The 24,464-nt window shown below is 41.8% G+C and overlaps 3 protein-coding genes across 3 annotated transcripts; all 3 read left to right on the top strand.

Moving 5' to 3' along the window:
• The first annotated feature begins 529 nt into the window (after positions 1-529).
• On the top strand, positions 530-16,511 carry LOC124209947 (RNA-binding protein 24-A-like). Its single transcript, XM_046608199.1, has 5 exons — positions 530-1,485; positions 2,713-2,839; positions 3,639-3,705; positions 11,279-11,538; positions 12,762-16,511. The coding sequence occupies exons 1-5, from the start codon at positions 1,075-1,077 to the stop codon at positions 12,914-12,916; spliced, it is 1,020 nt and encodes a 339-aa protein (XP_046464155.1). The 5' UTR covers positions 530-1,074; the 3' UTR covers positions 12,917-16,511.
• A 1,743-nt stretch (positions 16,512-18,254) lies between these two features.
• On the top strand, positions 18,255-19,897 carry LOC124209946 (chlorophyllase-2-like). The gene is made up of 6 exons (XM_046608198.1): positions 18,255-18,529; positions 18,615-18,791; positions 18,895-18,983; positions 19,045-19,204; positions 19,279-19,421; positions 19,532-19,897. The coding sequence occupies exons 1-6, from the start codon at positions 18,283-18,285 to the stop codon at positions 19,784-19,786; spliced, it is 1,071 nt and encodes a 356-aa protein (XP_046464154.1). The 5' UTR covers positions 18,255-18,282; the 3' UTR covers positions 19,787-19,897.
• Positions 19,898-20,307: 410 nt separating this feature from the next.
• LOC124209945 lies at positions 20,308-21,986 on the top strand. Its single transcript, XM_046608197.1, has 6 exons — positions 20,308-20,582; positions 20,653-20,829; positions 20,913-21,001; positions 21,076-21,235; positions 21,337-21,473; positions 21,562-21,986. Exons 1-6 carry the CDS (start codon positions 20,339-20,341, stop codon positions 21,805-21,807), a joined length of 1,053 nt encoding a protein of 350 aa, XP_046464153.1. The 5' UTR covers positions 20,308-20,338; the 3' UTR covers positions 21,808-21,986.
• Positions 21,987-24,464: the final 2,478 nt, after the last annotated feature.

The following is a 24,464-nucleotide window of genomic DNA, read 5'->3' as shown; positions in this document are numbered from 1 at the left end:
CACCGTCGACAACGCCAGCACAGCCCCTTATGTACATGTATACGCCACCAAGTCCCTGCTTTTTATTCTTTTCAAAATCGATAAGTATATAGCGACAAGTGTAGGGTTTCCGAGTCTATATTTGAATTCCGACTAGCAACGAGATTTGATTATAAACTTCTGTTGATTTGGATTTGGATTTTTTATTGCATTTAAATCGGGGGCCCGGGATTAACAAATGGATCAGGCGGTGTAGCAGTCGGTTAATCGGGGGGCCGAGATTGGTGTTGATTGGGTGATTGCATCTTCTCTTATTATTACTGCGGAGGAAGGAAAGAAGCGCAAAAGTGAATCGCGGGGGCCAAAATGTGCGTGTCGCACGAGCGGCGCCACTGTCGTCTCGCCCTTTTTTATTTGCGTTTGACTCGGCGTATCGGCGGTGTAGTATACACGAAGGCCCCGTAGAATGAGAGAGAAAGTGTACACACGGGTTGGTGGGTGGAAGCGGGGCGAAAGCGGGTGGGAATATAAGCGCAGAAAAAGAGGGAAAGAAATAGGAGAGCGTCGAGCGCCGAGCGCAGTGAAAGAGGCGGCAGATCCGACCGGCACTCCGGCGACGAAAGTAATCAGAGTATATTTTCAGTCGGTTCCCCACTTCCCTGACATCCGCATTGGAAAGAAGTGTCGTCGTCGTCCTCTCATACACCCCTGCCGGTTTTTTTTTCGTTGCTCCGGTTGACTCGAACAATCTTTTTCATTTGTTTTTGGGTTTTTTGGTTCATATCCCCTCCCCGCCAACCGATTTCTGTTTATTCTTACGTCAATTTTCATTTCGGATATTGGAAAAACACACACAAATAAAGTTTTTCTTTTTTTTACATTTCAAACTTTCAAAATCTATTCCATCCGCGTTTAACCAATTTTTCATGGATTCGACCATTCAATTGTGATAGAACTCGATTCAAATCCTCAGTTTTTTAAAACCCGCGAATCGATTTGAAAAAAAAAAAAAAAAAACAATTTCGTGTGACGCAATCGAGAGAAGAAATTCAAACCGAAGAAATCAGTTGATCAAGTGTTTTGTTTCGAAAAAGAATGTTGATGTCTCACCATCACCTGAACCAACAACAACAACAGCAGCACCAGCACCAGCACTCCATCAGCGACTTGGAGATCATCGGCCTGTGCGGGAGCGGGAGCGTGAGCAGCAGTAGCGGCAGCAACAGCAGTTCGGTCGTCGGTTTAATCAGTGCTGCTGGTGGTATTGGCGCCATGGCCGGAACGGGATCGTCGGGATCGAGTAGTAGCTCGACGGGATCGTCGACGTCGGGATCCTCAGCCTCTGGCTCCATCAAAGACACGACCTTCACCAAGATCTTCGTCGGCGGACTGCCCTACCACACGACCGACTCCAGTCTGCGCGAACACTTTCAAGTCTACGGCGAAATCGAGGAGGCCGTCGTCATCACCGACCGCCAGACGGGCAAATCACGCGGATACGGATTCGTAAGTCTTTTTTCTTATCATCCCGATTTATAATTCAAAATCAGTTCCCGATCAAAATCCCCCCGTCTATTTCAAATAAATAATAAGGCCCCCATCAGAGAATTTTTAAAAACGAAAAAGGGAAATGAGCGACAACATTAGACATCACTCGGTGCTGGTTGGGCCGGTTCGGGGTTTTTTGGTTCAGACACGGGGGCTGCTGCTGACGAGATGGCGGCGGTGGGTGCACCTGTGACAGGCTGTCAGTTTGGGCCTTTTGTGTGTGTACCCCCTCCTCCTCCTGCGTCCATATGGCGCAAAGGGGGTCGCAACCGTCAGTTACACCAATGCACACTGTCCTTTTTTATTTTTTACTTTAGTGACTGTCTGTTCTGTTACGATAACAAATAGAAAGAAAATATATAAAATGTGCCGACCGCAGCCGTATATGCACATCAATCGAAAATTTCCTGGCTTATAAACAGCGCGCGAAATTTGAAATTGAGAAATAAAAGCCATGTAATCTAGGTAATACTGGTAATAGGTTTTATTCCGATTATATATTTGGCGTGCTTGGTAAACGTAATTTTTGCTTTGTTTTATCTCTTTTTGGTTCACTTGTTGGCCGCCGTACTGTGTTTGCTCAAGTGTGCGGACAAGAATATTACGCCGGAGCAAAAAGGTTTCCAGGAATTGTCTACGGGCTTTTTTATTTCAGCTGGGAAAAAGGGCAAAGCCAAAAAAGAAAAGTGAATGTGACGACGACATAACAGATGCGAGCGCAGGGTCCAGCAGAACGGGCGGGAGGGTTATAGTTTGCTTTTAGCTTTTTCTTTTCAAAACCATCAATAACCCTCCTTTTTTTCGTGACCGCCCCAAACGGCGTGTCCGTTATTGTCTCTCTCTTGTTTTTGAATTTTTTTTTATTATTATTATTTTCTTCCGGGAAAAAAAAACAAACAAAAAAGATGCAAAACTTGTTTCAACTATCGACGATAATGATTTTTTAGGTTTTGTTTCGGGGCGCATGTTCTCTCTTCTTTTATATATATATTATTATATATTCTTTTCGTTGTTCCTTTTTGGCATCTCATCTCTCTCTCTCTCTCTCTGTGTGTTATGGCGTGTGTGTTGTTTTTCGTGCTGTGCCGTTTTGTGTTTTTCTTTCACAACAACAACAACAAAAAAAGAGATTCATTGGTGTGTTCTGCGTTGTGTCTCGTGTCTTGTTATTCATCCAACAAATAGGTGACCATGTCGGATCGTCTGGCGGCCGAACGAGCCTGCAAAGACGCCAACCCCATCATCGACGGCCGCAAAGCCAATGTCAACCTGGCCTACCTGGGCGCTAAACCCAGAGGCAACCTTCAATCAGGTATTATTTTTTTACCCACATTTTCTTTTTTCTGGATTTTTTTGTTTTTTAGTGTTGATTTGCGGGGTTTGGATTTTTATTTTTTCGGGTTTTTTTTCTTCTTTTTTTTTTGTTTTTCAAACTTTTTTTTTTTAAATTTTGAGTTGCGAGTTGATGAAACAACACTGAAAGAAATCATTTGGTGACGCCCTTTTTTCCTTATATACTTCTGCTTGACTGTTTATCCGGTTATTTATACGACCATGTACAAATAGATCGGACACGCCATGCACCACCACCACCACCACCACCATCAGCAGCTCCATTCCCCCCTTTTATTTTCCCTTCCTCTTCTTTCTGTCCTCCCTTTTTGGGGATATAGAGAAAAGGGAGAGATATCCGTTACGTAAACGACGACGTTCACAATGCTGGTTGTTTAGTCATATAAGAGCTAGAAGAAAAAATTCCAAATGTTCCACGGCCCAGCGCTGCGGCTGCTGCTGCTGCTGCTGCTCCGTCTGTGTTTTTACGGCCGTTTGTGTTACGTGTTGGCACCCGTCCTCCTCCCCTCGGCTGGATGGATTCCGGTATCTATACAAACACCCTCATTATTATCATAACCGGCAAGAAGGGCCTGTTGTGCTTCCGCCATATAAGTTAGTACCGTAGTGTATAGGCTCTTTTCATGTTAGGCACCGTATGGTAGACGTAAAAGTCAAATAGGGAGGGAAAGGAAATGTATTTCTTATTAAATGACGTCATACAAAAATTGCCAATAATTCAAATTTTTATATTTTGAAACAAAAAAAAAATGTTCCAGGATTCCCATTGGCGGCCGCCCTAAGAGCCGGATTTCCAGCTGCACTTTTCGGACAAGGCCAATACGGGTGAGTTTGATCAATTTCGATTTCTCTATACTCTTTTTTCACGAATAAAAAAACAATGGCCTAGATTCCAGTTGTTTTCCAGCGCCCGATGCTGTGTGTGTGTGTGTATCAAACGGAAATGGTCCAACGGTTTGATCGCCCAGTGAAAGAATCTCTATAAACTCGGATGGGCTATACAAAAGCCATCTTTTTTGGCGCTCTAGTGCGGGAATGGCTGTGTTTATCAGCTGTTTTGGCATCTCGACGCTTTGGTCTTTTATACACCATGAGGCATTGGGGATAAAAAAGAAGAAGACCAAGGACGGGCCTATATCACTCTAAATAACAGTTTCAGGCAGCAGCTAGGCAGCACGGGATTATATAGCGCACACACATGTCTTTCTTCTTCTTCTTCTTTCTCGGTCGGGATCGCTAAAACGCGCGGGAAGAAGAAAACGAGGAGGTTTATAGATGAGGACTTTTCGTGAGCAGAGCCGTGCAGAGCGAAATCTGTTGACGCCCAGGGCCGGGGTTGGAAATTTTATTTTCTTTTTATTTTCCGGGGTGGGTTGTCTCTTCACAGTTGCCCGCCACAAGCCCCGGCCCCGTCCAAACACACACACACACACACACACACACTCAGATTCACACTCTCTTTTTCTTTGCCAGCTGTGTTGTTTCTTTTTTCCTCCTTTTTTAAGCTTTTTATTCTCTCTCTCGTTCTTTTCTCTCGCCATTTTGCTTTTTTCAATTTCATGTGCGCCTCGATTTTTTGTGTTGTGTGTGTGTGTGTCGCCGTGTTCGTTATGTATAGCTATATAGGCGCGTGCGACTTATAAATCAATATGATAATGCCGTATGCACGGAACAGTGAGTCTCCAGCAGCAGCAGCAGCAGCTTCTTTATTTTTCCTCTTCCGGGAAGAATAAAGGAGGGTTACATTTTCTTCCGCTTTTCTTTTTTTTTGGGTCTTACGGGAAGCCCAACGCCGATCACGAGAGAAAGGGGGCGCGAGAGAGAGAGAGAAATAAGCAGAGCGAGGCCAATAGGGAAATCTACTTAGCTCGACGATGCGAGGTTAGATAGCATATATATAGTGTACATACCTCTCGAAAAGTCGTCGTCCCTCCTATAGCTGTCGTGTGTGTGCGCCACCATTTTTTTCTTATTTTTTTTAGCCGAAGCATACGTTTTCTGCACGCCAGTAGATTGTATAGATTCTTGTTGGCAGGTTGCCCGCTAGGTTCTATATTCTCCCCGTGTATATACTAATACTATATGGAATGACGTCATACTATACGTGTGCATACGTATACCGGGGGAAAAAGAAGGGGTGAAGGGTTGGCGTTAAGTTCCCCGTGCGGTGGATCAAAAACAAAAACTTGCTTACGTCAATAAAAGAAGAAGGATATAGAAACTAGCGCAACTTCGTTATGGCCGAGCTGTCAGACGGAGTGAGTCGGTCAATGACGTCATAGACGCTCGTCCGTTATTACCTAATTGGTGTCACCGAGTCTGAATTAATCAAAGAAACCCCAACCAAAAAATAAGAAACGACGCCAGACAGCCAGAAACGACGTACGTTACCAAACCAGAGAGAGAAAGAGTTATATGATTGGCTCTATACAATTATGATTTGGGTTCTTCTCCGGTCTGTAATAGCTAGCCTCTACACACGTCATAGTTTATCGAGGCGTTGACAAGTTGATGGCGATCATAATCATCAGAATAGACTTCTCCTGAAAGAGATTATACATACGTCTTATATATATATAGAAAACCCGAAATGATACAACAGCCGAACAGAATCGACTTGGCGTTTTACATAGATTTGTGCCAGCTCTTTTTTCTTTCTCCCTGTGCTTATATGTGTGTGTGTACATATAGCACAGACTCGACCATATGTGTTCACACTTGTTCTCTCTCCCCTCCCACACATACACACGCGCACGGGAAAGTAGAAAAACAGAGGTCGAAGGGCCGCATCCGTTTCGACCCTACGAGTTTTGCACGCAGACAAGTCGACGATCGAGAATGGACGGCCGGACAAATGGTTTTTTATCATTTCCAGACCGACGGTTCCGTTTTTTTTTTTAAGTACTATATAAACACCTGTCATTTTTATAGATATCTGTCACAGACTCGGTGGGGAGTGTCCATTGTTGTTGGTGCTGTTGTTGCGTTGAAAAATCCGACCCGAAAAACGAGAAATTGTCTAATACTTCTATTACAGTCTATCCATGAGTATTATTTGATAGAGATAGATGGGGGGAAGGGAGAGTATCACAGAGGGAGGATTGGGAGATATTATGAAAAAGGGGGGCGGCGCGGTTTGCCTTGAGCAATCCGAGATGAGTAGTGATAGCCATGCCGTTGCTGCTGCCGCGCGTTTTCGTTTCACTTGACTTGATTTGACTTAAGGGAGCGACGAGTAACGCCAGTGAGTCTTTTTTTCTTCTTCTTCTTCTTTTTTCTTTCTTTTTTTCGCTCCTCCTCCTCCTCCTCCTTGTGCTGTGTGTGTGTGTGTGTGTATGCCTGGCCTGCCCATCTATCTTTAGATGGATGTTAAGCCCGACTTAGCTTTTGTCATTTCCTCTTCTTCTTCTTCTTCTTCTTGTTCGTTCCTTTTCTTTTTTGCTCTGTTTTCTCAAAGTCGGAAGGCGGAACCGGTCCGAAAGAATGTGAACGGAGAAGAAGAAGAAGCATAACAAAATATAAAAAAGGGCGAATTACTATACTACATTTAGAAAAAAAGGAGAACTTCTTCTATGGTCTTTTAAACTTTTGGCGAATGCCGGGCCAGATAAAATATATCCATACGGGTTCAACTAGATGACGCATCATTATTTATTCTTTTGTTTTTCTTTCCCGCGTATTTTTAAAAAAATCTTGGCGCAATGAATCAAAATCCGGATCGCCACATCTTTCACACCTTCTGATTTTTGGCAATAATGTCGTGTAGTATCAAACGTAAAATGTTGAAACCAAATCTTCGATCCGCTGGTTTTACCAATTCCTCGCTGAAAAAATACATCCGACTCCAGCGGATGCAGACAGAAGGGACTCGGTGCACTCGCGGAATAGTTTGGCGGAATTTTTCCTTTTTTGGCCTTAGGTGTTTTAAATGTTATACGATTCAGAACGATTCAGAATTCATTTCCTCCTTTAGCGAGTTCAACTACGCTGGGCGATTCCACGAAATTTCCTCGATTTTTCATTCTTGCGATTCCTGAAACCTGTCCAGATTTTTTTCCCCCGCTCCGTTGTTGTCTTAGGTTGTTGTTGTTGTTGTCTTCCCCTCCCCCAAGATCGACTAGATTGAGAGGGACGGACCAGATTTTTCTTACATTTTTTCTTGGCCTCATTCCCTAGCCAACCAGAATAGGCGCTTCTTCTCTCAATTGCGAGTTGGTGTCCTGCACCATTTTTTGGTTGTTGTTGTCTTTTCTTCCCCGAAGCGATCCTTCTTCCCACCACGACCTATACCCGTTCGCCATCCTCCCTCCTCTTCCCTCCTCCTCCTTCCTGTGTCTCTTTTTGAAGTGACTCCCGGAGTCTTTGCGTGATGAAGAAAACGGACCCAATAGAAAAACGACAAAAAGTTGATTTTTTTTCTCCCCCTCATCTCTCTCTCTCATCTCTCGTTTTGGCCGCCATTCAACTATGAATGTCACGATTGCAATGCAACCGACTCGGCTCCTAGATAGCTGATGCATCCGAGGTATTGCTTCTGTTGTTGTTGTGGTTGCGTTGTGTGTATCCCCCCCATCATTTGGTCGTCCCCTTTTTTGTTCATTTCCTCGGCCCTGGATATACGACGAGCTCCTTCTATCTCTCTCCGGCTGGAAGAGACGCACTGGAACAGATGCTGTCGCGAGAGGACTGATCGATTCGAGTGTGTCTATACACTGGAGGGTTTGGGAGGGGTGGAGGGGGGAATAGAAAATCCGCTCCGACCGTCGACTATGACAGGAAATACGAGAGACAATTTTCTTTCGTCTCTCCGAAATTTTTATTTCCCCTTCGACGCCCGCGCCGCGACCTTATTCGTCTCTCTCGCCTGGATCAACTCCTCCGCTCTCTTCTCTGTGTGTGTGTGTCACTGACGGGCGTCCTAGATTCTTCCGTGTGTATCTCCGTCCTGGAACTTGGCGATTCGGGTTTTCTCGGAATCGAGTCTAGCTCTCTCTCTCTCGCCTTTACATAATTCTTTAACACTTTATAGCAGCAGAAGCATCTCACACACACACACAATGTGTGTGTCTATCTCGACTGTCGTAAAGAGGAGAGAAAAAAACAAATGCGAGGAACGGGCGAGAGCAAAAGAAGAAGAAGGAGGGGAATGATGAATTCTCGCGAGCTGGAACTGACATCGTCAGCGCTCTTATATGTAGACAGGCTTTTGTTTCTCTCATTCTCTATCACACATATGGAGTTCTTCTTCTTCTTCTGTTGTTGGCCGCCCTTCCTTGCCCCATGATGGAACGGCTCGGCCAGCAGCTTCTTCTTTTTCATTTCCATCTGATTTTCTTTTTCTTTTTTTTTCTTTTTTTTTTGATTCCGGGGGAAGTTGTTATCAGGACCAGAGGATCACAGAAAAGAAAAAAAGAAAAGGGGAATTGGATCATGGAGCAACTAATCAGATGCGTATGTCTGATCGACGACGTTACATAGAAAGAGCTTAGAGAGTCAGAGGGAGGACTGGTATAGCAGCAGCAAACCGTACACGTAATATCGTCGTACTAGTTACTAGCCGGAATGAAGCCAAGGGCGCGGGCGGGATCGAGCTCCGGCAATTGTTTGGCCCCTTCCAAATCCTTTGCTGGCCGTGGCAGATTCGTTGACCTTTCCGGCAATTTTCTTCTCTTGTCTTTTCATTTTCTTTTTTTTTTTAGATAGGGAGGAGTGACGCGCGATGTGTCACCCCTCCCAAAGAAAAAGAAACTTAGGGAAAAAAGGATTTGGCATTAGATATATTCGCAACAGCCAGCCGGGGGGCTAGTAGATATAATACGTATGTTGTGAGAAGAATAAGAGTCTTGTACACATATAATATCCACTCGGAGTTTTCCCTTCTCGCCCGGCTAGAATAGTCCGCCCGCCTCTTTTATTTATTTCTTGGAAGTCGGAAAACAACTTTCACACACACACACACACAAGACACTCTTAAAGCCATCCATTTGGGGTTTTTCGGCTGCTACCTATAGTATACTACTACTACTCTTACAACTATTTCCACGCAACTTTATGAAGATGTATTGGAAAGGACCCTATGCACCCCACCCCAGCCTCCCCTGCTCTTGTGTGTGTCTCCTAGATTCAAATTGAACCAATTGGAACAGTGGGCCAAAGACTGCCGTCGCCAAAGGAACTAGCGCTTATGCGGCGGAGCATAGTTAGAGACCCTCCTGACTATTATCGTTAACGATTAGTCGTAATAAACGGGAAAGGAGAAATAAATTTCATCCTCCTCTATTTCTATTTTAGAGGTTTTGCCTTTCGGTTGACCTTCTCTTTCTCGACTTGGGTGGCCGCGAGAGCGTTCCAGTCTGCTGTTGCTAATAATCAAATCAGGACAATCATAAAAAAGAGAAGAAAGGGGGCGAGGGAAAAAAGTTATAGAGTGTAAAAAGAAAAGAAAACAAATGTAAACTCCACTGGTGCACATCAACTCTCCGTTCGCCCCCAACCCATAGGCTAATTGTGACAGAGAAACTACTGTATGGGAACGCGGATAGTGACAAGTTGAATCGATATCTTTCGACATATATATACTACTCTTATAGTTTGTTGGGAGGGGCTTCGTTATAAATATACACGTATACAGTACAACTAAAATCTCAACGACAGTCAAAAGAAAAGAATTAAAAAACAAAAAATCGAAGAAAAGTTTCGACCGCTGAGAGACTTGACAACGGAACGGCACAGAACGGCACCGTCTTTTGTGTGTTGTGTGTGTCTTGTGTTAAGAGAGAGAGGAGAGTCGAGGCGAGTTCAGTTATAAATAGAAACGTGAAAAGACAAAAAAAAAGACAAAGAAGAGACAACTAGAGAAAAATAAGACAAGAAGAAAAATAGAAGAGCCCCAGCGAAAAAAAAAAAAAGATAAAAGCGGGTGTCTTTCTCTATGCTATGCTGTAATATCCCCCCCGGCGGTATATAGCTTTAGACGAGAGGCCGGCGGTTCCAGCTGTCGTGGTATAACATTCAGACCGCGCTGTCGTTGTTGTTGTTGTTGTTCCAATCGTCTTCGGCTCTCTTGTCCTCGATAGGCAAATTGATTTGGACGAGAGGTTTTTTTTTGTCAGTATTATGAGAAACTTTGGCCGGATGGGATTTCCGCGTCATTCAGCCGGAACCGTTTTCGACATATCCGTCCGGCCCCCGCGTCTTGTCGTACCGGGCTGCTTCCCTCCTTGGCTGGATTTGTGTGTGTTGAATGGACCAACAGCTGGAGTGACAAGCGTGTCAAAGCTCGTTGTCTGATGACTGAGAGAACAGCAGCAGCAGAAGCAGAGAGGAGAGGGTCCGCTTCGTTTGTTTAGACTTTCAATGACTTTCACAAGCTGAAAAGTCGCCGCCCTTTTATATATAAAGCTCTCTCTCTCTCTCGATCCTTCCTTCCCAGGATGAAGGAGCCGAGCTGCTTATTTGGCTGCCAGCTCCTTATCATTCCTCCCCTCTCCTGAATGATGCAAGAGGTTTCAGGGAGATTTTAATTGGAGTTGATCGCTGTATTACAGCCAAATCATCTCTCCGATCGCAGTGAATTAATTTTTTTTTTTTTGCGGAGGGGAATCGGAATAATCAGCGTGACGGACGGACTGCGTACAGGATCGAAGCCAAAAATGACACTCGGACTGACTTTTTTGTTTTGTTGTTTTTTTTTTTCTTTTTCTTTTTGAAACGTTTAGATTTTTGCGTGTGGGACGGGGTGACGTCTTAATAGGCCCCAGTCAGGCTACTGTTCTACACTACTACTGGTCTGACGTCTGTTCCTTGTCTATTTGTTTGCCTTGTGTCTCCTCATTTTCCAACAAAAAATAAGATCCTTCTTTTTGTTTTCTTTTTTTCATTTTTGCGGGGGAAAATGAGATTTCCGGCGCCATAGATCCGTTTTTTGCCTTTCTCTTTCTCGCTTTTATTTTTGGACGCCTATAGATTTCTTTTGTGTGTGACTGTCCAGCTTAAAGGCAATCTGGACCGTACGACCCCTCCATTTTGGCTGGGGTTTTTTGCTCTTCTCTGTCAGAGTCGAGGGACCGACGGGAGTAACGACAAATAATAATGATCATAACTGTATAGGGGATCGAGAAGGGCTGCACTAATATAGTGCAAGTGTGTGTGTGTGTGTCCGAGAGCGACAAGCTTAACGACGGGTCTTTTCGTAGCGAAGCTTAATGTCACGGGCCTCAACTTGTCATCGCCATACAGGCCGTCGGCCTCTTTCTTTTTCAATTAGAATTGTGACGTCGCCATTTTGGGTTTTTTCATTAAAAATGGAATGGATCTATTGCGTCGTCATGTTTGATATGGGACCGTAATTATATTCATTTATTAATTTCATCATTTATTTCATTCTCTCTCTTTGCAGTGTCGGCCCGCAGCTGCTGTATCCGTCGCCGTACGCGGTGACGCCACCCGGCTTGATGCAACTGCACCCGCAGTCGCACCACCAGGCCGGCGCTGGCGGTTTGAATTCGGCGGCCGCCTCGGCCGCCGTCGCCGCCGCCGTCGCTTCCGGGTTCTACGACTACCCGACGGCCGCCTACGCCGCCAGCCAATTCGCCGCTAACGGAGGATTCGACACTTCGTTCCCCTTCGGTGGCGCTGCAGCCGCCGCCGCAGCCGCCGGTAAGTTTTTTTCACTTTTCTAGTTTTCTTATTCTTTTTTTCTTTTTATTCTTGTCTCAGTTGTCAGTTTTGCGCAAATGTATTATTTTCGCCAATGGTGCTGGGCGGGCGATAGGACCCTCCCCCCCCTCCCCCCTCGAGGGTCTATTTCTGGCCAGTTTGGATAGCATCAGTCTTTCTTAATGGGGGAGACGTTACACCAGTTATAATACTCTCGACGAGCTGGTGAACAAAAACATTTCGTGAGAGAAAGGAACGACTAGGAGAGAGATGGGAAGATTGATTTCGATTCGGTTGAAAACTCGGCGACGGTCGTCTCTTCCTTATCAAAGTTCCACGGGCGCATAGCCGAGGAGGAGGACGCGCTCTGCGTCGTTATAAATAGAGATATGCTAACTAGAAAGACGACTGTACGACGGCGCGTTATATAATAAGACGCGCTCCGTTAGATGGATAGAAACACACACGTACGTACGTACGTATACGTTGTGGATGGGGTTTCGGGTTTCGACTAACTAGGAAGTGAAGTGCAAAGCGCATAACTCAGCAGACACGGCTAGGCTGGAACTTATTTGGTGTGAGATATTTCTGATGAATAGGAAAAATGAACATCTCTGTCAAATAAATCATCAAAAGGGCTATATCTATAGAGGACTCTCGCCGTTTTGACTGTTTATATATAGATCTATAGGGCGGCCAGATAGTAGGAGCTGCTGGGCAACACAGCACACTGATGCCGGACCCCCCTCCCAAAAGTGATTTATAATATCGCCCTGGGTGTTATATACCGCGCCGAGTCGCCCTATAACTTAGTTTTTCCTCCGTAATAAATGAACGTGCATTTTCGGCCGTCCAACCACCACCACCAAAAAAAAAAACAAAAAACAAAAAAGAATTGTTGGGTTCCGATTATAATTTAGAGCTGCAGGAATGTTGGACCTAGGCCTAATCGCATTACTCCAATTAAGTGGAATGGCTCCATTTAAGAAAGGGAATGACAATGACGTACAGAAACCAAAAAGAAAAAATAAATAATTATAATCTCGTTCGTTGTAATACAAGAATATCCCCGCAGCATAGGATTACAGACTGATTTTCCTTATTAGCTCTTTACAATAATGTCGCCGGGATTGTGATGAAACGCGAAGGACATGTTCTCGTATTTATATATATAATACTGTGTGTAGCTTATTACCCTATTCTGTGTTATATACAACATATAGGAGCGGCCAATTACGGACTGGGACCGGCTTTCACGTACGCCTCGCTGCCGCCGGCGCTGCAGAACGCGGCGGCCGCCGCCGCAGCCTCCACCGGCCTGCCTCTATCGCACTACGCCACCGCTCAGAGCCAGCTCCAAGAAGCTCGGATGCAATAAAGATGTCAATTTTGAAAAACAAATCTGATATGAGTTTTGCGAGTCTGCACACACGTCAATGTTAACTGATATACCCCCCTCCCCTTCCCTGAGAAGAAACAACAAATATCAACACGGAATATATAATTATAATTAATTATAGGCCTCCTATAGTTCATACGACACCCCATAGAGAAATCGATGGGCTTTTAAATCTTTGCCAGATGAAAATTTATCGGCCCTTTCTGATATTTGAATCCCCCCCCCCCCCAACCCGATGAATTAAAAAAAAAAACAAAAAAAAAACAAAAAACAAATGAGCGGATCAGAGGTTAAAAAAAGTTTTCTACATACAAAAATGTTTTTTTTTTTAAGAATAGAAAATATGTCGATGCAAAGAAAATTAATTTGACAACCCATGTTACACCATATTTTAAATTATCAAATTAGATTTTTTCGCGTCTCTCTCTTTTTTGATGTTTTAAGTTACCAGTTGATGGCGACCAACAACCACTTTGATCGCTGGAGTCGAATCAAGTGATTCTTTGTGAACGATGCTCTCTCTCTCTCTTTTGTCTATCTCTTATATTACTGCTGAACGATGAAAGTGGCCGTTATTAAGTTAGATCTTTTTTTTACAATAATTACTATCAATTGCGCTATGTCACACAGTCAAACCCCCTCCCTCTCTCTTTTTTCTCTCCCGACAAAACAAACCCAAAACAAACCAATTCCCTTCATCTCTTCCATCCGCTTTGATTTAGCGCTAATGGGAAATGTGAAGATGACACACAGTACGCGGCTGGTTCGATGCAAAATAACATCTTCACTTCATCAAATACCATTAAAATATACCACCCGAAACTGAGCCCTTGACAAAATAAAACAACCTCCCATAGAGAATATAAAATCATAACGAAACAAATTCTTAAAAAAACAAAAAACAAAACAAATAAATTCGTTCGAATGTTCCTGTACACGCGCGCAAGAGAACTTCAAACGAAACCAAAATTACAAAAAAAAAACAATTCTTACCAAAACAAATTTTTAAACGTATCTTTTTATTAAGTAAATTCATTTTGATTTGCATCGCAATTTTATATGTATTTGATTGTCTGGTACGTGTCATTTTTTTTTTCAAAAGTAATTGCATAAGATATAATAGAGCCAGAGACACGCTAGTCGTGAAAAAGTATCAACTGGCGGATATAAGAGTATACCTTATATAATGAATTGAATAAGAATCGCTGTTTGTTAATTTCTTGTTGTACTAGTCGAATGAGAGAGAGAGGGACAAGAATTTTCAATGTCTGAATTTGTTATCGATGATGAAAAAAAAAATTCTATCGGGATTAAGCTATACACTAAATACTACATGTTATGTATCATCCAGTGCCTTTTTTTTGTCAGTGAAAATTTCCTTTTTTTATTTGTGATTTTATTTTCAAATTTTTTCAATCGGTTATCATTATTATTATTATTTTTCCTTCTCTCTCTATCTCTACTTCCTGCATTGCGTTCGCTTAGGTTTTTTCTCCATCCATTTCTTTTCCTTCTTCTTCCTTTTTTGACTTTTATGTCATTGACGCTTTTCTTGCCCCCCTATCGTTATCGCCGTGGCTCGCTGGTATGGAGAAGAAGAGTCAAAAGCAAGCCATCAAAAAACGACAAAGAAACAAAAACGCCAAGAAAAAAAGAAAGAAAGAAAAAGAATCCGCCGAATCAACGTTCCTGACGTCATATCGATCTATGTCATTTGGGTTATGCCACACAAATAGATACAGGATATCTGTGTTTTTTTTTTTTTAAATTTTATTTTCAAGGGGACAGTGGGAGGTGGAGCAGGTGAAGAGCCGCCAAGAAAAGTCTCGCATACCTTTCTCTCTCTCCTTTCTCTCAAAGAAAAAAAATGCTGATGTAGTATACCAACACAGAACAGGACAAGGACAACTTTTCTAATGCGACTGCATATTATATACTAGTTTCGAAAGTTCTACACCGAAAATCCCGACGTTATTAAATCAAAGTTTCTGGGAGGGTTGAAAAAAAAAAGAAATAAAAGAAAAAGAAGAAGAAAGATCGAGCTGTACACAGTCCACTATCTTTGGACTTGTATAGAGTGATGAGTTTCAGATATAAAAAGGGGGGAAAGAGAGCATGCAGCACGCGCGCCATAGACGTCACACTTCGCTCTCCATTTGATATATTCGATCGTGACCCCCTCCCTTTTTTTCTTCTTTTCTTTTCATTCAGTGTGTGACGTCGCAATCATTTCCTTTTGTTAGACGATCTTGATGCTAGAAGACTACTGCTGTACACACACACACAGAGCAGCACTGCTGAACTATACATGCTGTTGTGTATATATATCGCATGTTGGCGTGTATAACTGAATATCGATTCGCTCCCTTGCCAGGGCGTCCCCCGGGCGGAGCCGAGAAACTTTCATGTGTAGTATAGGCTACTAAAACATCCTTTTATTTTTTTATTTTTTAAATTTTTATTTGATTTTTCTAGCTACTGCCAATTGAAGTTGACAACACACGCCAGAATCGGGTGAAACACACAGCGCAAGTTCTAAGAACTTGGAGAGTGAAAAAGAGTTTGCAGCAGGATTTCTTGTTAGTTGGGAGCTATACACGGAAGGACAATTAAAACCATTACGTAATGAAAAGCCCAAAAGAAATTGAATATACCGGAATATACGACACCCGGTTGCTGGTGTGGCCAGCTCCGATGTGGATCGAATGTATAGAGCACAGGGTGAAAGAAACAAGTTGAGACGATAGTTTTATTCTCTCGTGAAAAACGAAAACAAAAATAAAGGTGTCTGCGGTTTCGTGACAAAAAAAAAGTAGAAAAATCGAATCTGCACGCGACGACTCTCGACCGTACCTCGCGCCTCGAATTCGACTCTCTCTGGTTTATTCCTTCGTCTCTCCCGATGATTGAAATCTAGTCTCGGTTATTCAATTCTTTTCTTTCTTTCTTTCTTTCGTTCTTTTCTTGGCATCTGTTTCTTTTGTTTTCAAACCTCTAACAATCTATCCGTTATTTTTTGTTCACACTGGAAATAAGAATCCTGTCGACGAGAATCGCTTCGATATTTCGCTGATGCACAAGCTTTTGTGAACCCCTTCCCCTTCCAGTTTCTATATGATTTGAATTGATTTGATGAATGAACTATCCGAACATTTTCATTTTGAAAACATTCAGATTTTTGTTTTAAATATTCTTTCTGGCCACATCAAGTAATTTTCAGCATGCAACAGGAATAATCTATTCATTAGAAATAAATAAATAAGAAGAAATAACGAAGAAAGAAGATGATTCAATATTCATGTGCTATAGCTCAATTCAATGACGACGCGGCTCGGTGGATTATTTTTTTTTTTCGTCAGTCCTTATTGTTTTGTGTCAATTTCATTTGTGCATCTGTTTCTTAATTTTGGTCATCGTCTTTCTGTCCTGTTATATTGTTGTTGTCATCGATGACATCATGATGTTTAACAAGGTGACAGATGTAACGGCATCCCGTGTCATCCCTCTCTCCCATCCATCCACCCCCCTCAACCCATCGTGTAATAAGCAAATAAATTTAAAATGCGCGCGCGGACTATTTGATTTTTTTTTTGTTGCGTCTTCGTTTAGACGTCACGAAATGTGAGCTGAGAATACATCGAAGAGAGAACGTCACTGGTAAAAAAACAAATAAAAATAAATAAAAATAAATAAATGAAGGGTGAAGAAGATGATTGAGAACCGCGGAGAAAAGGGTTGACAGTCCAAGAGGAGGACAAACGTCTTTGGTCGTCAACGAGCCGTGATGATGTGGCGACAACGCACGTTCTTTTTTTTCCCTCCCGAGAATTTTCAATGGGTTTCTAACTAGCTTCGATTAGAATTCTTTCACCTGCGAAGTCCAGAAGTAGTTTAGGAAGAAAGAAAAAAAAAGGAAAAGAAAAGAACAATCATGGTGATGTGATTTTTCTTTAACGTGACCATATACGATGCCATCTAGACGTTTCATTTTCAAATACGCGCGCCAACTAAACGAAATATCGCTCGGCTGCCATCTAGCGAACCGTTAGAAAGGCAAACAAATTAGTTCGAATTTTGAATGAAGTCAAAAATTCCTTGACGCAACAATAACTCTGATGGAAACTAAAAAATGCCATAAGGGATCAAAGTCGCTGATTGGTAATCAGTGACGGAATCGGGTTTAAAAGCTTTTAGATTTTGGTGCGCTGTATGATCCCTGCTAGTGATTGACACCGCCAGAAACCAACTGTGTACTATACAATGCGTTTGCGTAAAGAATACATTGACGTCAGACCGATAGGCAAGCGAGGCCGGGAGACAGGGAGACAGACATGTTATTGTTTGTGTAGGAAGAGGCAGAGATTATAGGCTACAATCAATTGTTTATCGAAGTGAGGCGCACATAAATAACCTGAATATGGATCGTATACAGCACTTGTTTATAGCCTATAATACCTTTATAGGCTGCGCAGCAGACGAATAACTATATACCATTTCTATGGAAAACGGAATTGTTGGAACGCTGCCCTTTTTATCCTTCATTGTTTTAAGCCGATGATAAAAAGAATCGCCCGAAAGTTGGCAATATACTTGGAACCAGAAATTGAGTGAGGCCTCTCTCAATGGCAACAGTCACAGAGCGCTGAATTCAAACTGCATAATAGGGCCAGATACGAGTTGATTTGGAATTTCCGTCTTCTATATCTAGACGCGGCTCTCCTTTTTTAATTCAAATAAACATATACGAGCCAACTTATTATTACGCCTGTTACGGTTAGATAAGAACTGATGGCTTATTCTGTCTTGAGTCTTTTTCCGCTCTAATTGAAATTCTATTTCGAATAGAAGGTCACATTTTACGTAACAGCGTGCGCCTATCAGACCTCCGTTTGATACCTCCCGTTGCTACCGCTAGTATATAGCTATTTGCTTGCGTCACTAAATTTAAAGTGATTAGTCTCCGTTGATTATTTTGACGTTTGATGGGTCTGATAATGGGTATGTTATAATGGCGAGTCAAATGAGTACGACTAAATACATACAGTAAAGAAAATAAAACAGCAACTGATAGTGATATGCATGTTAAATTTGTTGTAGGTTATATAAAATAGATATCAGCAGGCTTGGGAAAGTTCCGCCCCGAGACTACCGATAACTCTTCACACTCGGAGATGCACGACATTTTTTTTCGGTTCGAATAAATCTGCTTCATGCCAAGACACGTGCATTCTTATAACTGTCGGGGTGGGGTGGGGTAGGGTGAGGTTGGGAGGGAAGAGAAATGACATTGCGGTATAAATAGCGAGTGAATAGTTGACGTCGATTGGATTGACTGACTTAAAGCCATGGCGACAGCACAGCTCTACTTCCTCGTTCTTGCGCTAGCCAGCACTGTAGCGTTCGGGAGGAATATTTCACCGGCAGAAGAAGATTTGGGCCGGTTGATAGATCCCTTTGTCCCCGGAGACTATCCAATCAATCACACCGCTTACCGCCAAGCCTTGAGTCTCTTCCTTGACACCAACATCGACGTCTACGCCCCGAACGCAACGGGCAACTTCCCCGTTTTTTATTTCACCACCGGATTTGGAGGTAATACAATTTAACTCTGCGTGTTTTCAATCAAAAACGTTACTTATATTAAAAGATCTAAATCATTTGGTTTTTTTAAAATCAGGTATTGTTCCTGCCGAGGCGCACACGCAACTCTTTTCCCAGATCGCCAGCCACGGAGTTGTTCTCGTCGCTGTGTGGAAAATAGGCAGTCCCGAGAATTCATTCGATCCCGCTTGGTTGCAAGCAACTGTCGACTTTGTGGAGAAGCGCCTGGAAAATAGTCTTCACAACCAAGAAGGTAAATCGGCTAGATTATTACTATTAGGCCTAGATTAATCAATTGAGCTCATGAATGATTTAATTGATTTCAAATGATTAATATGTTATTTGATTCGTAATAGGTTATGTCTCTGATTTTCACGTCGACTACCTGAATTCCTTCATCGGCGGCCACTCAGCTGGAAATCATGTCGCTGTTGCCCAGTTGCAGGTATAGTAACCACTGACATGATACTGGTAAACAGCAGAGTTAATGAATTTTTATTTTATAGACGGACTGTTTGCATTACAAAGGTCTGATTTTGGTTGATGCGGTTGATGGAAATAATCCCATTCCTGAAAACGTTACCATGTACGTCATCACTCCCGGCCAAAAGGTCAATTTCACCATTCCAACTTTGGAAATCGTTACCGGACTGGACCCAATTATAGGTGAATTAATATAGAGATGCTCGCTGTTTTAACAAGTAGCAACTAAGAACTAAAATTCTGAACAAAATATTCAGGTCCATACGGATTGGCATGCGCTCCGGAAGAGCTTGCAGGCCGGCGCTTCTTCGATGCCATGACCGGACCGACGTGGTACGTCAACGCAACCGCTTACGGTCACGCTGATCTGATGGATCCAGTCTACGTTGAATTGAACGAGGTAATTATTGGCCTAGCTATTCAAAATATTGGCGACTCACATCTCTCTGCATTGTCTGAATATTAATTTTATATTTTTTCTTATTCGTTGATTTTATTAAATAATCATAGTTAGCCCAGTTCTGCCCGAACGATCCTAATGCTCCCAAACCAGAATACATCCAGTTCCTGACCGGAGAAATCGTCTCTTTCATCAACGCGGTTCTGGATCCTGTTGGAAACTGTGCCCTGTTCGACAACCTGGAGAAGAGTGGGCTCGTGGGCATCAACACCTTAAACGATTTCGCCTCAAACGGATGGGACAGATGTACCCCGTCTGAATGTGTTCTGACGCCCAGTTCTTATTCCATGTTTTCCTTTTGGTGATGCGATCACAAGATATTGAGTTCTTTCTATTAAATTCCAATCAAGTTGTGCATATTTATGTTTTCGTTAATATTCTTGTCGAACGTAATAAATATACCGCATGAAGTTTAACTACGTTGCTGTTGGTGTTGTAATTAATACGTTATGTCGTATAAATGACGAAGTGCGCTATAGTTATGTAATGCGGACATGTTCAGGACATGATTGATTGACATCCAGTGACTCTGGACGTTAGCCAATACCTTTGATGAAACAATAAAAAGACGTAATACTCGAGGTATGTATAAATGTGTCTGGATTTTATATAACATATCTAAAAAAATAAGACGGTTATTATCAACTATTGCGAGTTCTTGTTTGGAAAAGGTAAGTTTCGAGTCCGATAAACTCTTCAAATACAAATAAAAGAGATTTTTATTTTTTTATTGACTATGTGTCAAAAAGAAAAGATTATTTCTTAAATATGTCTGCGACAACAAGTCTACAGTCAAAGGTATAAATAAAGGCAGTAAAACTTTTTTTTCCCGTAATATTAGGATTGAATACAAAGTAATGAAGACGACACTCTACCTTCTCGTTGGATTGCTGGCGTCAGCGACCGTGGCTAGGAACATCATTCATGTGGACGATGATGACTTGTCCCGGCTAATTGATCCTTTCGTGCCCGGAGACTATCCAATCAATCACACCGCTTACCGCCAAGCGCTGACTCTTTTCCTGGACACCAACATTGACGTCTACGCTCCAAATTCAGCCGGAAACTTCCCTGTATTTTATTTCATCACCGGATTCGGAGGTATACATAACAATTTTGGTGTGTAATAAGGTAAATATTTTAGAAATTAAATACCGTATCTTTTCTGCAGGCATTGTACCTGCAGAAGCGCACACACTTCTTCTATCTCAGATCGCAAGTCACGGCATTGTTGTAGTCGCCGTCTGGAAACTTGGCAGTCCCGAGACTTCTTTCGATCCTGCGTGGTTCGAAGCAACAGTAGATTTTGTCGAAAATCGATTGGAAAATAGTCTCCACAATCAAGAAGGTATATCGTTTGATTTACTATATAAAATATGATATCACCCTTATAGGCCTAATGCACAATAATATTGACTTATTTAAAAAAAGGTTACATTTCCGATTTCCACGTTGACTATCTCCATTCGTTCATTGGCGGTCATTCGGGTGGATCTCATGTCGCTGTAGCTCAATTTCAGGTTCGTTATTATTTTAAACCTTGTTCATCACTATTATTTTAAAAAACCTTGTTTTGTTTGTAATATCCCTATAGACAAATTGCTTAAACTATCAAGGTCTGATCTTGATTGATGCTGTTGACGGAAACAGCCCCATCCCCGAAAACATTACAATGTTCGTGATTACGCCAGGCCAGAAAGTCAATTTTACTGTGCCAACCTTGCAAATCGTAACGGGACTAGACCCAGTTATCGGTAAGGGAAATTCCGAACATTTGTAGTAATTAATTAATTATGCATCGTTTACTAAAAAGCAAGTATTTGCCGGTGCAAACCTTTTTTTTAAATATTTTAAGGACCTTACGGATTGGCATGCGCTCCGGAAGAGCTTTCGGGCCGGCGCTTCTTCGACGTCATGACCGGACCGACGTTGGACGTAACCGCTTACGGTCACGCTGATTTAATGGGTCCAGTCTACGTTGAACTGAATGAGGTACATAGGAGTATTTTATCTAATACTGCTATTTACAAATTTCTGAATTGTTATTCATTAATTGTTTTGATGAAATTATTATGCACAGATTACGCAATTTTGTCCGAGCGATCCTTCTGTTCCGAAGGAGGAATACATTCAATTCCTTACGGGCGAAATCATCTCTTTCATAAACGGAGTGTTGGAACCTGTTGAAAAATGTGCCTTTTTTGATTATCTGGAGATGAGCGGACTTGTTGGCATCAATACAGAAAATGACTATGTCTCTAACGGCTGGGAGAGATGCTCGCCGCTCCAGTGCGTCCTTACACCCAGTTCTGATTTGATTGATTGAAATGTGAATTAGGCTAACTCTAAAGAGAATTCTCTCACTTTGAGAGTCCTATTCATATTTAAAATCATCTAGATGTATTTATTTAACTCAATACTTGTTTAGAAAAATTCAGTTTCGGTTAGCTGGTCAGTTGGGCAAACCCAAATATTTGGTGTAAAACTGTAAAGTTGCTGAGAAAATAACTGGCAAGATTTTTTATTCGGTCGCTAATTCAGTTAACACCCTATTTAAACTTTAACCTCATTGGAAATTATATATACTCAACTATTGACGTCATAAAGTGTTGAATTGTTGATATAGCAGCACGTGATCGTAATCCTATTGAGATAGATATACGTACATGTTTTTTTTTTGTTGTCTTGCTATAGATTAGACCAAATTATCCGTTTGATGTCTTTTTCTCTTTTTGTTATTTGAAAACAATGTCATGAAAAACCCCATGGTGAAACCCAATCTAATCAGGAATCGTCTATCAACAAGTCTACGCTATACTTTAAGATAATAATGTCCGAACAACGGACGGAATATCGCACTCAATCGCTCTAGTCGTTACACTTTACTCTCACACCTTCAAAACGTTAAAGATATTTCTAGATGTATTTTACATTTTGTTGATAAATATATTCATTATCTATCTGGGTGATGAAAACAATGATTTTATAATGCAATAATGCCGACAAAGCTGCAACATTTTAAAGCATATTTCTGTCTTTAATCAACGTTAAAAAATATAAAGATGGAAACGTCGAATGTTCGAAAAGAAGTACCCAATAAAATTCTACATATCCCTTAGTGTATAGGCTATGGATATATTTTTATTTATTTATTTTTATTTATTTAAATTATTAAATTATTTTTAATTAATCAGTATGTCCAACCCTGCTGGACGATTCCTCCCTCCGCTAAATGGCCAATTTTTCTTTCTGTTTCTGATTCTCTTGTTCTATTCTGCTATTCTGGCTATTCTGCTCAAACGTTCTGTATCAGCTGGTCAGCTGTGTGCCGGCTGAACCGCGTGGTGAGTGCTGACTAAATCCATGACGAACTTTTTGTTTCATCGAGATACATTTAAAAAGTTCTGATTTGTTGCTTGGCATGTTTAAATGGGTGAAGGCGATGAAGCAAAGAGCTACTAAGTGTCATGTCCATTTAAAATTTCTGTGTTGTTGGAGGAAGAAGAATCTGATTTTAGCCAGTGTTTTCAGTTTTCACCCCGTTCACAAACAAAAGTTGGTCAACCACAGCCGTGTCGAAGGAATCGTCAGTGTTGTGTTGTGGGTTGTGGGTGTTATTATTTAGAAGACAAACAGAAACTTATAAAAAACAATTATACAAGCCCAATGTCCGACTCCGAATGACTTTGAGTTACCATCGCTCTTTGTGCTTTAAACCTTCAAACGTGAATCAGAAATTCCAGTCATTGGGTCGTTTCACCTGATGTGCATGGAGTGGCGTCGCTGAGTGGAGTGGATGTTGCTGGATGCCTGGATCGCCTGGATGGTCACTCCTGGATGGACACACCTAGCTGACGGATTTTGGATTAGCTCGCATTTACGACATTCGCCCGACAACAGAGAAGTGACGTCCACAACTCGACACGTGAGAAAAGGGAAACGACAGCTTTATTCCCAGATTTTAAGGTAGGAAAAACTAAACAATTATTTTTTAAATCTCAGCATTTCGAAACGTTTGTGTGAATAACAATTTCACACAATTGCTGTATCGCAACAATTTACTTTTAACTGAACTCGATTTGCTATTGTATGGTCGTTGGGGCGTGGTTCAACATTCGACCGCTAGGTGGCGTAAAGCCTCCTTTCATTTCAAATAATTTTGCGCCACCATCAAATCTTGAATCGATGAAATCAAAAGCCAGAAACCGATTTTGTTTTCCACATGTTTATTTTATTGTTTAAGCGAACTATTGGTTCGCTTCGACAACAGAGAACGACGTGACGACCACGTTTATGACAGTTGGGCAGAGATGACGGGAGCAATCATTGAAAGAAAAAACGGGAAAAGGGAGCTGGCGAAAATGAGAAGAAACATTTGCTGGACAGGTCATTTATCATTTTGGTCCTATATAACCATCGTCCAAACGAGTATCGAGGACTCGGTCGTTTTTCTTTTGCTTTTTTCCTCCTTTTTCTTCCGTTCACTTGGATATATGACACATTCACTTTTAGGAAAAGGGCGGGGGGAAATAATAATAATGAAATTGGGATCAAATACGTCGGTGAATACAGAATACGGGGGAACATGGCGCACCACACACACAAAACATACACGCATACAGAGAAACATTTTTTGTTGAGACGTTCATTCTGTACAACACCAGACACGTCGTAGTGATATCAATCAAAACCAAATTGATGGCTCTATCGTTAACAGGCGTGTTGTTGACATAAAGCTAAAACGCAAGGCTGCTGACTCCCTCTTCAACACTCTTCCGGTTCAATCTCATTACCAAAAATAATAATTTTGACAAATCCGGTGGTTTTTTTTCACAGGCGTGCTAAACACAACACATTTTTACCCGTTTTCAATTGTTTTAAAAATTTCACTTTTTTTCATCCTCATCTTTTTTTGTCTTTTTTGTAACTTAAATTACAATCATAATTTTCCGAGAGATCGACGTCTTAGACTCGCGGAATCCG

This window comes from Daphnia pulex, chromosome 12, assembly GCF_021134715.1.
Source record: "Daphnia pulex isolate KAP4 chromosome 12, ASM2113471v1".
In the NCBI taxonomy this organism is placed as follows: Eukaryota; Metazoa; Arthropoda; class Branchiopoda; order Diplostraca; family Daphniidae; genus Daphnia; species Daphnia pulex.
The sequence above is the reverse complement of the archived record's forward strand: the minus strand, read 5'-3'. Positions and strand labels throughout refer to the sequence as shown.

Bases quoted from the DNA above. Each gene is read 5' to 3' on its own strand.
- LOC124209946 (XM_046608198.1), top strand. From the start codon at position 18,283: ATGGCGACAGCACAGCTCTACTTCCTCGTTCTTGCGCTAGCCAGCACT. The intron at 18,530-18,614 runs GTAATACAATTT...TTTTAAAATCAG, and splicing joins TTTCACCACCGGATTTGGAG to GTATTGTTCCTGCCGAGGCG. The intron at 18,984-19,044 runs GTATAGTAACCA...TTTATTTTATAG, and splicing joins TCGCTGTTGCCCAGTTGCAG to ACGGACTGTTTGCATTACAA.
- LOC124209945 (XM_046608197.1), top strand. From the start codon at position 20,339: ATGAAGACGACACTCTACCTTCTCGTTGGATTGCTGGCGTCAGCGACC. The intron at 20,583-20,652 runs GTATACATAACA...TCTTTTCTGCAG, and splicing joins TTTCATCACCGGATTCGGAG to GCATTGTACCTGCAGAAGCG. The intron at 21,236-21,336 runs GTAAGGGAAATT...AAATATTTTAAG, and splicing joins GGGACTAGACCCAGTTATCG to GACCTTACGGATTGGCATGC.
- LOC124209947 (XM_046608199.1), top strand. From the start codon at position 1,075: ATGTTGATGTCTCACCATCACCTGAACCAACAACAACAACAGCAGCAC. The intron at 1,486-2,712 runs GTAAGTCTTTTT...TCCAACAAATAG, and splicing joins AATCACGCGGATACGGATTC to GTGACCATGTCGGATCGTCT. The intron at 11,539-12,761 runs GTAAGTTTTTTT...TACAACATATAG, and splicing joins AGCCGCCGCCGCAGCCGCCG to GAGCGGCCAATTACGGACTG.